Here is a 14319-nt window from a genome sequence, read left to right on the forward strand (position 1 = left end):
ACTTAAGTAACCCAAAGGAAGGCAGGAGAAAGAAAACAATGAACAGAGAAAACAAACAAAACAAAAAAATTACCAACTTATGCCCTAACACATCAATAATTGCATTAAGTATATTTGGTCTAAATATACCAATTATAGAGATTAGCAGAGTGGAAAAAAATAATTCCAAACTTATATGCTGTCTACAAGAAACTCACTTTATATATAATGGTGTCAGTTGAAAGTAAAGGGATATAAAAAGACACAAGGCAATCATTAATCAAAAGGAAGGAGTGGCTATTTTAATGTCTATATTAATATCCTATAAAATGGACTTCCATGCAGAGAAAATTGCCAGTGACAGAGGACGTTACATAATAATTAAAGGGTCAATCCACCAAGACACAGCACTCCTAAATGCATCTGCATCAAACAACAAAGCTGCAAGATATGAGGCAAATGATAAAACTGAAAGGAAGAATAGAAAAATTGACAATTATACCTGGATGCTTCACCTCTTTCTCAACAACTGACTGAACAATTACACAGAAAATCACCAAAGACAGAGAAGAATTCAGCAACACCATCAACCAACAGGGGTAAATCAACATTTACAGAAAACTCCTCCAAACATCAGCAGGATATACATTCTTTTCAAGTGACCATGGAAACATCTACCAAGACAGACCATATCTTGGGCCATAAAACAAAACCCAGTAAATTTAAAGGAACTAAAATTGTACAGAGTATATTCTATGGAAACGAACCAGAAATCAACAACAGAATAACAGGAAAATCTGCAAACACCTGGAAAGTAAACAACATACTTCTATACAATTCACAGGTCAAACATGAAGTCTCTAAGGTAAGCAAAAATTAGAGTGAACTACATGAAAAGGAAAACATCAAAATTTGAGGGACATAGCTAAATCAGTACTAAGAGGAAAACTGATAGCACTAAATACTTATATTAGAATACAGGAAAAGTCTCAAATCAATAACCTAAGCTCCCACCTCAAGATATTAAGAGGAGCAAAATGAACCCAAAGCAAGCAGAAGGAAGGAAATAATAAAGTATAGAAATCAGCGAAGCTGAAAACAGAAAGATAAAAGGGAAATTCAATGAAATAAAAAGCTTGCTCTCTGAAAAGATCAATAAAACTGACAAAACTATAGCAAGTCTGAAAAGAAAAAAAGAAAATAAAAATTTTCAATATCAGAAATGAAATGAGATGTCACCACAGAGCCAGCCTGCAGACATCAAAAGGATAATAAGGGAATATTATGAACAACTGTACACACTAAATTTGACAACTTAGAAGAAATGAATCAATTCCTTGGAAAGCACAAATTACCACAACATATCCAATATAAAATAGATAATTTAAATAGTCTTATAACTATTAAATGAATTGAATTGATAATTTTAAAACTCAAAAAAAAAGATTAAAGATAGTTCAGCTCAGTTGCTCAAGTCGTGACCAACCCTTTGCAACCCCATGAACTGCAGCATGCCAGGCCTCCCTGTCCATCACCAACTCCTAGAGTCCACCCAAACCCATGTCCATTGAGTTGGTGATGCTATGCATCCATCTCATCCTCTATCATCCCTTTCTCCTCTTAACCTCAATCCTTCCCAGCATCAGGGTCTTTTCAATGAGTCAGCTGTTCACATCAGGTGGTTTCATACATCAAGTGTTTAGTATAATGACTGGCAGACTAGCTAGTACTCAATAAACAACGGTCATTACCATTTTATTTAAATCATTACAAGCTCTCTTGGGGAAACTGAGGCTTCACAGAGATGAAATCCTTTGCTAAAAAGTAACAGAAACAGAGTCAGAATTTGAACCCAGATCTGAAGCCAGTGCCAATTTCCCTAGAGTTTTAGAGTCCACACCACGGCCACCACCTTGGGGATGTGGCAACCAATACTTCCTTTATAGATAGGAAAACTGTAAAGGAGTGAGGTTTTGTCAAAGCCCCAGATATATGCTTGCCAACTAACTTCCCCCGCTAGTATACAGCAAGGTTTCTCAAAAGTTAGGATACATCAGAATCTACCTGCTTGTTAAAATAGACTGTTGGGTTCCAACCCAAGAATTCACATTTTTAACAAATTTCCAGTTAATGAACCATATTTTGAGAACAACAGTGTACAGTTATGATATGTTAGCCCACCCATCCCACAATATCAGAAGCTGTCACACTCCAAAGAATGGGAAGGAATTGAGACAGAGGGTGGGCTGCCGTCTATGGGGTCACACAGAGTCGGACACGACTGAAGCGACTTAGCAGCAGCAGCAGCAATGTTCTAAATCAGTGGTTCTGAGAGTAGCTCCCACTCACATACTGAATCAGAAATCCTGCAGGTGGGGCCTACCTATCTCATCTTTTAAGAGGTCTTCCAAGTGATTCTGATACACCCTAAAGTTTGAGAACCACTGCTCTACAAATCGAAGTGCTCTTCCAAATCCAGCCCCTTACAATAGAGGAATGGAGCTATACCATTGTTTTTTCCACTTTTGAGAACCTGGTCTCAAGCCAGATAATTCTAAGTTCAAATCCAGACTCAAAGAGTAACTTAACTTCCATGAGTTCCAGATTCTCACCAGCAAAATGGAATAGTCATCTTCCTTGTTATAACCTTTCCAGGAAGTAACATGGCATTACTAATCCCTAACTGGACTTTAAGAAATCTGGCCTTTGGAAGTCATCAAAGATATGAACAAATTTATATCATCTACAGGCATCTGTGGGCTTAACTATTGTGGGCAACCATGAAAAACGCACAATATTTAGTAATTTTCAATTATGCTAAAGTACTATGAGCCTAGGATGTGTGTATATGCATGTGTGTGCATGTGTGCAATGCACTTAGTAACCAAGAACAGCCACCCACCAAGGACCTGATTCTCAGCTGGCTTCCTTATTCTCTGGCAGTCCATAGAAAAGCACGGTAAGAGATAAAATTTTGGTCTCTTTCATGGGAAAAAAAAATTAAGGCAGTTAACTTATGTCAGGGTGTGCACAGAAACACAGGACTCATCACAGAAATGTGATTAAGAAGGGGCCTGGCCCATAAACACATTTTCATATTGTAAATTTGGAATTGTTAAAGGCCTCAGTGGTATTCCTTATAAATGTCAGGTCTCTACTGTGCAAAGATGCTTACCACAATGTTTTCCTTTTTGTTTCAACGAGCACCCAAATAAAAATGCCAAACATTTTCAGAAACCCTAAAGTTTCCCTCACATCATAGTATTATTTACAATATAAAAAAGTAAAAACAACCTAAATATCCAACCTCAAAGGAAATGACTGAGTAACTGATGACATAGATATATAATGAGATATCAGAAATCATCTTTAGATCAATATTTAATGACCGTAACTTTATAATGTTAAGAATAAAAATCATGTTACAAAATTGTGTTTATAATACAATCCCATATTGTATTGGGTTGGCCAAAAAAATTGGTTCAGGTTTTTCTGTAAGATGTTATGGAAAAACCCAAATGAACCTTTTGGCCAACCCAATAAAATATACGTTTATATTCTAAGTCAAACGATGGGAGTTAATGCAACAAAAAATTAAACAGTAGACTGTGCTGGATAAAAGGCCCATGGATTTTTATTTCCTTCTTTATTCTTTTTCTGTATTTTCTACAATAAGCATGTCTCACTTACATAGTCAGGGAAAATTTTTTAATATTATTTGAAAACGAAATATCTAACTTTCAGGCTTGGATTTGCATTAGATGAGATAAATGTATGCCAAGTCTCTGTCATGGGGCCTGGCACACAGTAAGCACTCAGGAAGCATTCATTCCTATTTTCTGTTCCCACACTGCAGAGTTAGGGTCTCTGTATTGCGTGCAGAAAGTTCACTTTTTAGGTTTAAACCTACACAATCCAAAGCAAGGGCCACAGGCAAAAAATCAAGAAGATTCATTCATTTGTTCATTGAAAAATGTACTCAGCATCTATTACATGTTTAGCATTGAACTAGGTTCTGAGGATACCAAATATGAAAAGATTGCATCTCTGCCCTCACGTAGCTCTTGCTAATGAGTGACAAAAATATATTTATAACTATGATATGATGAAATAATTACTTTCAATAAGAATATACATAAAGTGCCATGGGAACCCAAAAAGAGGCCTTCTACAAAAGAGGTATGCTATGAGTTGTAAATGGAAGGACATTAGTGTTCTTTGCATGTGCAAAGACAAAGAGGCATAAGGAAGTATAAAATTTCCCCAGAACTCTTTCTGGGATATAAAGAACAAGGGAGGAGGAGTGATGGTAAATGAGACTGAACAAGTATATCACAAAAGGTTTTGTCTGTCACACAAAAGAGACTGATTTTTATTCTGTAGGAGGATCACTGAAAGAATTTTAAGCAGAGGAGTGACTTGATCAGCACTAGCAAAGATACCAGGAATCCTGAAGACATTTTAATGCCCATTTATTTCCAGGGGAAAGAAAAAGGCCCCATCATCTAGGTCTGTCCCCTCTTAAATGAAATAATATGAGGCAGTAAATAGAACTCTGCACCTGGCACACAGTAAATACTCAACAAAGATCAGCTGAACATGAATTTGGATGTGCTGCATGGGACAGTCCCTGCTAAGAGTAGAATTTTACCAGTACCAAAACCTTCAGTTTGGTCTTGGGTGTGGTAACAGGAACATCTCCTTCGGGAAGTGCACATGTGGTCAGTCACTAAGTCATGTCCAACTCTTTTCGATCCCCTAGACTGTAGCCTGCCAGGCTCCTCTGTCCATAGGATTTTCCAGGCAAGAATACTGGAGTGGGTTACCATTTCCTCCTCTGGGGTATCTTCCTGACCCAGGAATTGAACCTGCGTCTCCTGTGTCTCCTGCACTGGCAGGTCACTAGAGCCTCTGTGAAGCCTCCCTTTGAAAACGACTGCTAACAACTGAAAATTCTAGAACCTAACAACATGCAACAGCAGGAGGGCGCCATACACTGTTTTGTTGTACCCCAATGTACAAATCCTCTCATGGTTTTCTTTCTAGAGCTGACATAAGTCCCAATAATGGGATAATATTATAGGTTTATTCCACACACTAACCTTTCTGGAATCCTGGGTGACAGGTGCTTATGTGCACACATGGTTACCTGGAGGGAACTCATTAGTGGTTTTACTCCTACTGTTTTACCCAATATCTCCTCTGCTTAATTCAATTTACCTGGATGGTTCTGCAGGTAATACTGTAGAAATAAAATACTATTGCATTTCTGCCTCCATTTACTAAGTGCATGCAAAAATGCTTTAAATAAAGAGGAAGGCTGTATTAGATATATTTTATCTAATAAATAAAGAAAACACTCTGTCTGCCTGAAGACAAAGAGACTCAGAGAAGCAAAGCAACTTGTCCAAGGTCACTCTGATAGTAAGCTGCAAAACCACAACTCAAATCCATGTTTGTTGGACTCAAATATCTCAAAAATGCAGTACAGTCTCTCCCAAAGCCAGCCTCTGAGGAAAAACAAAATTACCAGAATATAAAGATGATACATTCTTTGTAACTGAAAAGAAAGTATTTTTCTAAGAAAAAATAAAAATAAAAAATAGAAGAAGGGTTCAAAATAGAAATATATATAGGAAAAGAAAAAAGAGGAGAAACCAAATGTCAATGTTAAGTTAGGCCATAATCTACAAGGAGGGATGTAAGAACCTGTGTCTGGGGGTGGGTTGGACCTAACTGTCCTGGAGAGAGGGGAAATTAAGTTTCTGAGGAGGAACCTGAACCAGAGTTGAGAAAGGAGCAAGCCAGTGAGCACCTGGCCACTGCATCCTGTCCAGGATGCCCTGCCCTCCTTACCTGCCATGAAACCAGTCCTGGCACATGTCACACTCAATCATGAAGCGGGTCACATCGTAAGGCAGCCGACAGAGGCAATACACTGGTACTGAAGCCATCTTCACCAGGCCTTGGAGTGTTCTGCAGTGGGCCAGGTTCTTAGCTTCAAAAGGAGCAGGAGGCGGCAGCACGCGTCCCCTCTGGACCAAGGCTGGGCACAAACGACACTTTTACAGAGTGAATCAGGTCCCCCAGGGTACCAACCCTCAACTCTCAAATGGACAGTTACCGCTGCCGCCAGGATGCAACACAGCTGGTTGGGGCTGTAGGGGGCAACTGGAGAAAGTCCACGGGCCGCTTTAACAAATAAAGAACAGCGCTCTGCTCTCGAAGCTTTATTTCCCCTCCTTACCTCCTTCAGCCCCCTGCGTCAGTGATAACTTCTTTCCGGATTTCAGGGAAAGATCTGACGCCTTTTCAGGAAGCTCCTTTAATCTCTCACTGCACCCTCTCCTTGTTAGCAACGCTGCTTCCCAGGGCTCTCTTTATTATGACGCAAACTACAGCCTAGAAGACGAGGCTGGGGGTATCTTAGAAAAAGCCCCTTCTCTCACTCCAAAAATAGAGGCAACAAGAGAGAGAATAGGGATCCCTGGAAGTCCTCAGATTACTCGAAAATTACCTCGATGCCTTCAGGAACGAGGGAGACAAGACTAGGCGCCCAACTAAAATCACAGTTCTGGGGTCGTGTTCTGAGAGTTTAACTTATCTGCTCCTTTATTTTCAAAATTATTCCATCCACGACCAGACGGGAGTCTCATCACCCCAATAACTGAAATAAATCTTAACCCCAATAACTGAAATAAATCTTAACCCCAAAAATGATCAGCTCACCCACTTCTTCAAAGCTGACAGGCTTCTCTTGCACCCCAGAAACTCAAATAGTTCACTTCAAAACCCCTGAAACTGACTAGAATTTCCTCACACTCCGCAACCAAGTGAGGATTTTCCTCCCACAGCTCTGAAATTGGCAGACATCTCCTCACAGCCCCCTCAAACTGACCAAGACTCCTCTGCCCCCTTAAAACTGACAGGTATCTCATCACAGATCCCAAAGTGACAGGAATATCCTTCCAGCTCCAGAAACTTAGGAGAATCTCCTCACGCCTCCCAAACTGACAGGAACCTCCTCATGACCCAAACCTGACAAGAACGTCTTCGGTCCCGAAACCTACAGGGACCTTCTCATCCGTAAAGCTGCAGAGAGTCCTCAAGCCCGCGCAGCCCAGTCCCACCGAACTGCCAGCGGCCAGGCTCGCTCCGGAGCGGCTCAGCGCCTCTCTCAGCGGGAGGCTCGGCCGGCAGTTCCGGCCCCACAGGCTGCGCGCGCCGAATTGTGGGATCGTCACGGCAACGCGGCGAACCTCGCTCGCCTTACCCTCGAACCACCCGCTGGGTCTCGCTGGCCGCCCGGCGGTGCTTCAGGGTAGCTTTCTCCACAGCTCTGCCTCGGGCCCGGCCGTTAGGGCCTACTGGAGCCCTCGGCTCGGGCCTAGTCCGGCGGCCGCCCAAAGAACGGGCTAGCGGCGGCGTCGCTGGGCTGGCAGGAGATCGCCGCGGGCAAACCAACGAAGAAAGAGACGAACCGGCGGCCGGGTTGGAGAAAAGCAGTCCGGAAAGTCGCTGGGAGATGCTCAGTGGCGGTGGTAGGCAATTCGGAGTAGTCAATAAAGTTTATTCAAAACAACGAGGAAGTTGGGGCGGAGAGGGCTGGAGAAATACGGGGTAAACAGCTACCATGTTGAGAGTGGCGGCACCGCCGTGGGGAGGCGACCCAACCGCCATCTTATGAGGTCCGTACTCGCGAGGTAACCGCGGCAGAGGCGGGCCTCGGCTCCCGCGTGACGCCATGAGGGGCGGAGCGTCACCTTGAGAAGTAGGGCGGGGCTCCGCCACCTTTGGACCCGCTGCACTCCCCAGGTACCCAGTCGACGCCGAGGACCCGGAACCAAGAGGCGGAGAGGCCGCCATCTTAGGCGAGGCAGGCACCTGGCTCCATTTTGAGTGGGGCCAGAGCCTTCCCTGCTTTCCCCTTCCTCCGGGCAAGCAGGGAGTTAAGCACCCACCCCCAACAGACACTGACACACACACATACTCTCTCTTCCCACTCCTCCCCAGCTTTTTCTTAGAAGGTGAACTCTGCGACTGTGCGCCGCAAACTTAATAGGTGGCAGCATGGGGGCGATGGGGGAGGGCGAGTACTCACAGAGTCTCCTGTTCACTGAGCACCTTCAGCAGGTCGGCCTGTTTAACAGGGTCTCCGGGTCTTTAATCTTCACCATGAAAGAGAAGCTGTCATCCCCAAGTGAGGACACGGGCTTAGGGAGGCCAAGTTGCTTGAGTTTCAGAGCCAGAAGGCTGAACCTTGCACCCTCTACTACCCAAGGGGTCCTGCCCTCAGTCCTTCCATAAAGCCTCTGTGAACTCCCCAGCTCCCTCTGAAATCTCTCTTCTTTGGTACTCCCCACCCCCGTCTGGGCTTCCCTAGTGGCTCAGCTGGTAAAGAATCCGCCTGCAGTGGGGGAGACTTGGGCTCAATCCCTGGGTTGGGAAGATCCCCTGGAGAAGGGAAACACTATGCACTCCAGTATTCTGGCCTGGAGAATTTCATGGACTATATAGTCCATGGGGTCGCAAAGAGTCAGACCCGAAGGAGCAACTTTCATTTTCACACCCACACACCCCCCCCCAGTTCAGTTCAGATACAATTGAAGGGTTTCCATGCACCTGTCCCATGATTTTCTTACTACAGCCTGAGGATGGAGTAGAAGAGGTTGAGGGGATGGAACTCCACACACATGCTTCAGGGTGGCGCCGGTTTTCTCAGACAGTCTAGAAAATTCTCTAGGAATCCTCTTACTATTTCATTTTCTTAACGGGTCCCACTGCTTTAGAAAAGAAAATGCGTGTGTGCACACCAATTTCCTAAGCGATGAGGGGGTTAGGCCCTGGGGATAGAATGATGAAAAAGAGGGACACTGCAGTGGGAAATTGCCAGCCAGTGCAGGAGACAAGGCTGCAAGTAAACGATTGGAATATAGCGTCCAATAAGTACACAGATAACCTCTTGCAAAATGTAGAATGAGGCTAAGAAAGTGTCTCAGAAGCTGCTTGATGATGTCAAGGAAGATTTTAGAGAGACTTGGAGAGTATATAAAAGTTCATTAAATTAACAAGAACATTGTATGTAAAAGGATTATGATGTACAAATGGGATTCCCAGGTAGCTCAGTGATAAAGAATCTGCCTGCTAATGCAGGAGATACAGGAGATGTAGGTTGGATCCCTGGGTGGGAAAGATCCCCTGGAGAAAGGAATGGCAACCCACTCCAGTATTCTTGCTTGGAAAATCCCATGGACAGAGCCTGGTGGGCTACAGTCCATGGGGGTTGCAAAGAGTCAAACACCACTGAGTGCATGCACATGCACACACACACACACACACACACACACACACACACACACAAACATTGTGTTCAAATGCATGGATGCACAGGGAAAATATTTACAAAAAAGTTGACTATTAGATTTTCTCCTGTAAGCAATAAGAAATCACTATAGTTTTTGAGCAGAAGCAACAGGGTCACATTTGTGGCTTAGGCAGAGGACAGTCCAGGTTTAGTGGGACCTGAAGCTTATGCAGTTTGTGAGGTTCATTTCATTAGGAAAAGAATACAGACTTGCAAATGCAAAATTACATTAAAAGGTAAAGTTTTTCTAGAAGTCATTCTTATACTTGGGTAATAACTATAAATGGAAATGGCACAAACATATAGATGTCCCCACTAAACCCAAACTAAATTTATCCCACAAATCAACTTCTATTTAGCTGAATCTCAAAAATGTCTGAGGCAGCTCCAATACCACCTACAAGGAAAATGTGACGAGGAAAACTCTCAGTAGAAAGGGACAGCAATTTTAACCTATTGTGGTTTAATTACACTTTGTAAACTTTATAAAACATATAACCACATAACCATATGGCAGGTGACAAACCCTGCAGCTAAGCTTTCTTAACTTCACATGAAGGCAGAAGGATGTTTGCTTAAGCAGCACATATATTAAGATTGAAAAGACACTGAGAAGATTAAGCATGGTTCCTGTATGAGTATGACATACAAATTTATGAAGGATTCCATAATAAATGGCAGAAAAGGGAGAAGGCAGAGAGGAGGCAGTTGCAAAAGCCATGAAAAAAAGATGAGGCCTGAATCAGAACAGTTGCAGCAGGGGGTAGAACATGATCAGATAAGTGGGGTATTTTGGAGGTTGAATAGGCAGGGCTAGGAGACTAATTGAAAATAGTAGATGAATGAGTGAAAGGAGTGTGAGTTCATTTATGGATTGGGTGTCATTTCTGGATAATGATGCCATTGACTGAGCCAGGGTACATAGAAGGAAAAGCAGGTTTTGTGCAGAAGAGACTAAGTTCAGTTCTGAATATGCTGGGTTAAAGAGTGTGTTGAACATTAATTCACTCACCCAACAATTCTTGAGCATCTACTATGCACTAGGTACTGTACTAGGTGTGAGGATGTAGTAGTAACCCAGATAAGGTCCTGGCCCTCGTGATATTAACATTCTTCATGGAGATCAGTCAATAATCATGTACAATTCATTCATATATTTACTGAACACCTACTGTAAATGATCAAGCCAGTCAATCCCAAAGGAAATCAATCCTGAATATTCATTGGCAGACAGGACTGATGCTGAAGCTGAAGCTTCAGTACTTTGGCCACCTGATGTGAAGAGCTGACTCATTAGAAACAACCCTGATGCTGAGAAAGATTGAAGGCAGGAGGAGAAGGGAACAACAGAGGATGAAATGGTTGGATGGCATCACCAACTCAATGGACATGAATTTGAGCAAGCCCTGGGAGATGGTGAAGGAGAGGGAAGACTGGCATGCTGCAGTCCATGGGGTTGCAAAGAATCAGACATGACTGAACAACTGAAAACAACTAATATACAAGGTACTGTTCTAGACACTGGGGATTCAGACAAGGTCCCTGCCCTCCTGTGGTTCACATTCCAGAGAGCGAGACAATTGAGTTAAGTAAGAATTTGAAACTGCAGTGAGTTCAATGAGGACAATAAAACAAGTTACGAGACAAAGATTTAAATAGACACTAGTCTATTTTAAATAGTCAAGGAAGGCCTCTTGGAGAAGCTGACATGTGAGCAGAAGACCTGAATAACAGGAAGAACTGGCCAGGGACAGGATAGAAGGAATAAAAAGTGTAAAGCCCCTAATTTGGTTGTGGGGGCCATTTCAGGGCTCTCTCTCAATAACACCTCCTGAACATTTATGATGGACTGGTGGGGTTTGGGGGTGGGGTCTCCAGACATGAATTAGAGACCCTGTGCAATCTAATTAGGAAGGCAAGGTTCAATGAACAATAACAAGGCTTAAAAGGTCAAACCCTCTCAAGTGCTAACTAGAGGTATGAATAACATGTATAAACAGAAAGGGAACCACAATTAATTCAAATATATTCAGTGGGTGTGTCAAGAAAGGCTTCACAGGAGGTGGTGTTTGACCTAGGTACAGTGGTACCCATCCCTAAAATTATCCCCAGTGATCTTGAGTGGTGAGGTTGGTGGGATAAAAGATAATGGGGAAAGCAAAGCTGTAAGGGGGCTAATCAAGCCAGTTAGATTTGCTGACAAAGTAACTCACACTGCCCTGGTTGGGAAGCAGCCCGCTGATGCCCTGAAAATGTGTCCTCCAGTTGTGCCTTACAACATCAGCACTTGATCTGAACTGGCCGCCATAGCACAGGCTGCCCTGGAAACTCCTCCTCTACACCACCTCTACTTAGCAGCTGTAAACATTTACTTTTAATTATATAAACAATAGGAAATGCATTCCCATTGTGAATTAACATTCAAACAGGCTGAAGATCCACACTGACCACCATTCAATCCCTGCTTGGTTTCCTAGAAGGAACCTCAGCGAGCTCTTTTCTGATTCATCTGTCTAAATGTACATACATATAACTGTTGAGATAAAAAAAAATTATGAGGGCCAAAGTGAACTATAAAATTCATGAAGAAAAACAAGGGGGAAATGGGAAAGCATTACATAAGAACAGACTTGCTCCAAAATAGACTGGAAAGTACAAAGACAGTGAAAACAGAAGACAAAATAACGATAAATAACATTATCTGAGAAGTTATTGTGTGCTAAGCACCTGTTCTAACCTGTTTATATGCATTAAGTCAATCCTTACAGCAACCCAATGAGGTACTAGTGATACTAGTACATTGGGTACTAACCCAATGACAGTACTAGTACTATCCCCATTTTATGGATGAGGAAGCTGAGTGTAGACACTTAAAACCACCTGCTCGAGGCCATATGGCTAGTATGTATGCAAGCTGGGGTTCCTGGCAGTACAGGACCAGGCTCCAGGCTTTTCACCACTCCATTTGTGAATCTAACAGCAACTGGTGACTCTAAGATCCATGTAATAGGAGAAGGTGATCAACAGTTATTTGCACAATTTGAATCACAGAAGCAAAATAGGGTTTACACTCACTTAGAATGAAAACTAACAAGATAGTCCCCCAGGTGCCAAACTAGGTAACTAAGAACACCAGCCCACTCCTCCATGGCCATCTTGGAGTGTGCCAGATGTACAGAGCTGTACTCCCAGAAAAGACTTCAGGCTTGATTTAATGCTCTCCTGGCACTGTCTTGACATTCTTAATTTTATGTTTGAACCTGTGTCTTTAAGTATGGTCCAGTGTGACAATGGAGCATACAAATGAGCAGAAGAGGTATACTGAGTGGCAGTGAGCACAGCCTGTGGACACGGCAGTGCCTGGTATGTATTAGCAAATCAGGGGCAGTCTGGGACACTATGGGGCCTGGAGTGGGGGATGTTGAGCCAATGACAATGGTGGCTGCAGTAGCAGCAGCAGCAGCAGCAGCAGAGGTAGCAGTAGCTGTAGCCCTGAGAGAAAGGATAGCCTCTGCATGGGGGTAGTGATGGGACCTGTGGTGAGAGGCAATCTTGCCCTTCTGTCACAGAACCTGTCCCTGCCACTATACACAAATATTAACTCTGGCCTGAGAACTGGGTCAGGAACTGCTAGCATTCAGGCAGTAAACTTTGTCAGTAAATTATTACAAAATAAAAAGGTACTCATGGACATTGCAGAACAACTTTCAGTTCAGTTCAGTTCAGTTCATTTCGCTGCTCAGTCTTGTCCAACTCTTTGCGACCCCATGGACTGTAGCAAGCCAGGGTTCCCTGTCCATCACTAACTCCCAGAGCTTGCTCAAGCTCATGTCCATCAAGTTGGTGATGCCATCCAACCATCTCATCCTCTGTCATCCACTTCTCCTGCCTTCAATCTTTCTCAGCATCAGGATCTTTTCTAAGGATTCAGTTCTTCACATCAGGAGGCCTAAGTATTGCAGCTTCAGCTTCAGCATCAGTCCTTCCAATGAATCAGGACTGATTTCCCTTAGGATTGACTGGTTTGATCTCCTTGCAGTCCAAGGGACTCTTAAGAGGCTTCTCCAACACCACACTTCAAAAGCATCCATTATTCAGCACTCAGCTTTCTTTATGGTCCAATTCTCACATCCATACATGACTACTAGAAAATCCATAGCTTTAACTAGATAGACCTTTGTCAGCAAAATAATGTCTCTGCTTTTTAATATGCTGTCTAGATTGTTTATCATAGCTTTTCTTGCAAAGAGCAAGCGTCTTTTAATTTCATGGCTGCAGTCACCATCTGCAGTGATCCTGGAGCCCAAGTAAATAAAATCTGTCACTGTTTCCATTGTTTCCCCATCTATTTGCCATGAAGTGATGGGACTGGATGCCATGATCTTAATTTTTTGAATGTTGAAGTTTTAAGCCAGCTTTTTCACTTTCCTCTTTCACATTCATCAAGAGGCTCTTTAGTTCCACTTTGCTTTCTGCCATAAGGGTGGTGTCATCTGCATATCTGAGGTTATTGATATTTCTCCTGGCAATCTTGATTCCAGCTTGTGCTTCTTCCAGCCTGGCATTTCACGTGATGTTCTCTGCATTTAAGTTAAATAAGCAGGGTGACAATATACAGCCTTGATGTACACCTTTCCCAATTTGGAACCAGTCCTTTGTTCCATGTCCAGTTCTAACTGTTGCTTCTTGACCTGCATACAGATTTCTCAAGAGCAGGTAAGGTGGTCTCGTATTCCCATCTCTTTGAGAATGAATGTTCCATAGTTTGTTGTGATCCACACAGTCAAAGGCTTTGGTGTAGTGAATAAAGCAGAAGTAGATGTTTTTCTGAAATTCTCTTGCTTCCTCTATGACCCAACCAATGTTGGCAATTTGATCTCTGGTTCCTCTGCCTTTTCTAAATCCAACTTGAACATCTGGAAGGTCTCAGTTCATATACTGTTGAAGCCTTGCTTGGAGAATTTTGAGCATTACTT

The 14319-nt window shown here is 43.0% G+C and overlaps 1 protein-coding gene and 1 non-coding gene across 4 annotated transcripts in view; one reads left to right on the plus strand and one right to left on the minus strand.

Moving 5' to 3' along the window:
* The window catches only part of PHF8 (PHD finger protein 8), a 104196-nt gene extending 98248 nt beyond the window's left edge, over nucleotides 1-5948 (minus strand). For 2 of the 3 annotated variants that reach the window (XM_068962022.1, XM_068962023.1), the window contains exon 1: nucleotides 5836-5933. In XM_068962022.1, the coding sequence (XP_068818123.1) occupies nucleotides 5836-5933 (98 nt within the window). Of the gene's footprint in view, nucleotides 1-5835 lie in introns of all 3 variants that reach the window. The other variant, XM_068962024.1, reaches the window with a different exon arrangement.
* A 3966-nt stretch (nucleotides 5949-9914) lies between these two features.
* Nucleotides 9915-10018, plus strand: LOC138072063 (U6 spliceosomal RNA). The gene has a single exon (XR_011144216.1). It is a non-coding gene; the product is annotated as a U6 spliceosomal RNA (small nuclear RNA).
* The last annotated feature ends 4301 nt before the right edge of the window (nucleotides 10019-14319 follow it).

Source organism: Capricornis sumatraensis, chromosome X, assembly GCF_032405125.1.
Source record: "Capricornis sumatraensis isolate serow.1 chromosome X, serow.2, whole genome shotgun sequence".
NCBI lineage: Eukaryota > Metazoa > Chordata > Mammalia > Artiodactyla > Bovidae > Capricornis > Capricornis sumatraensis.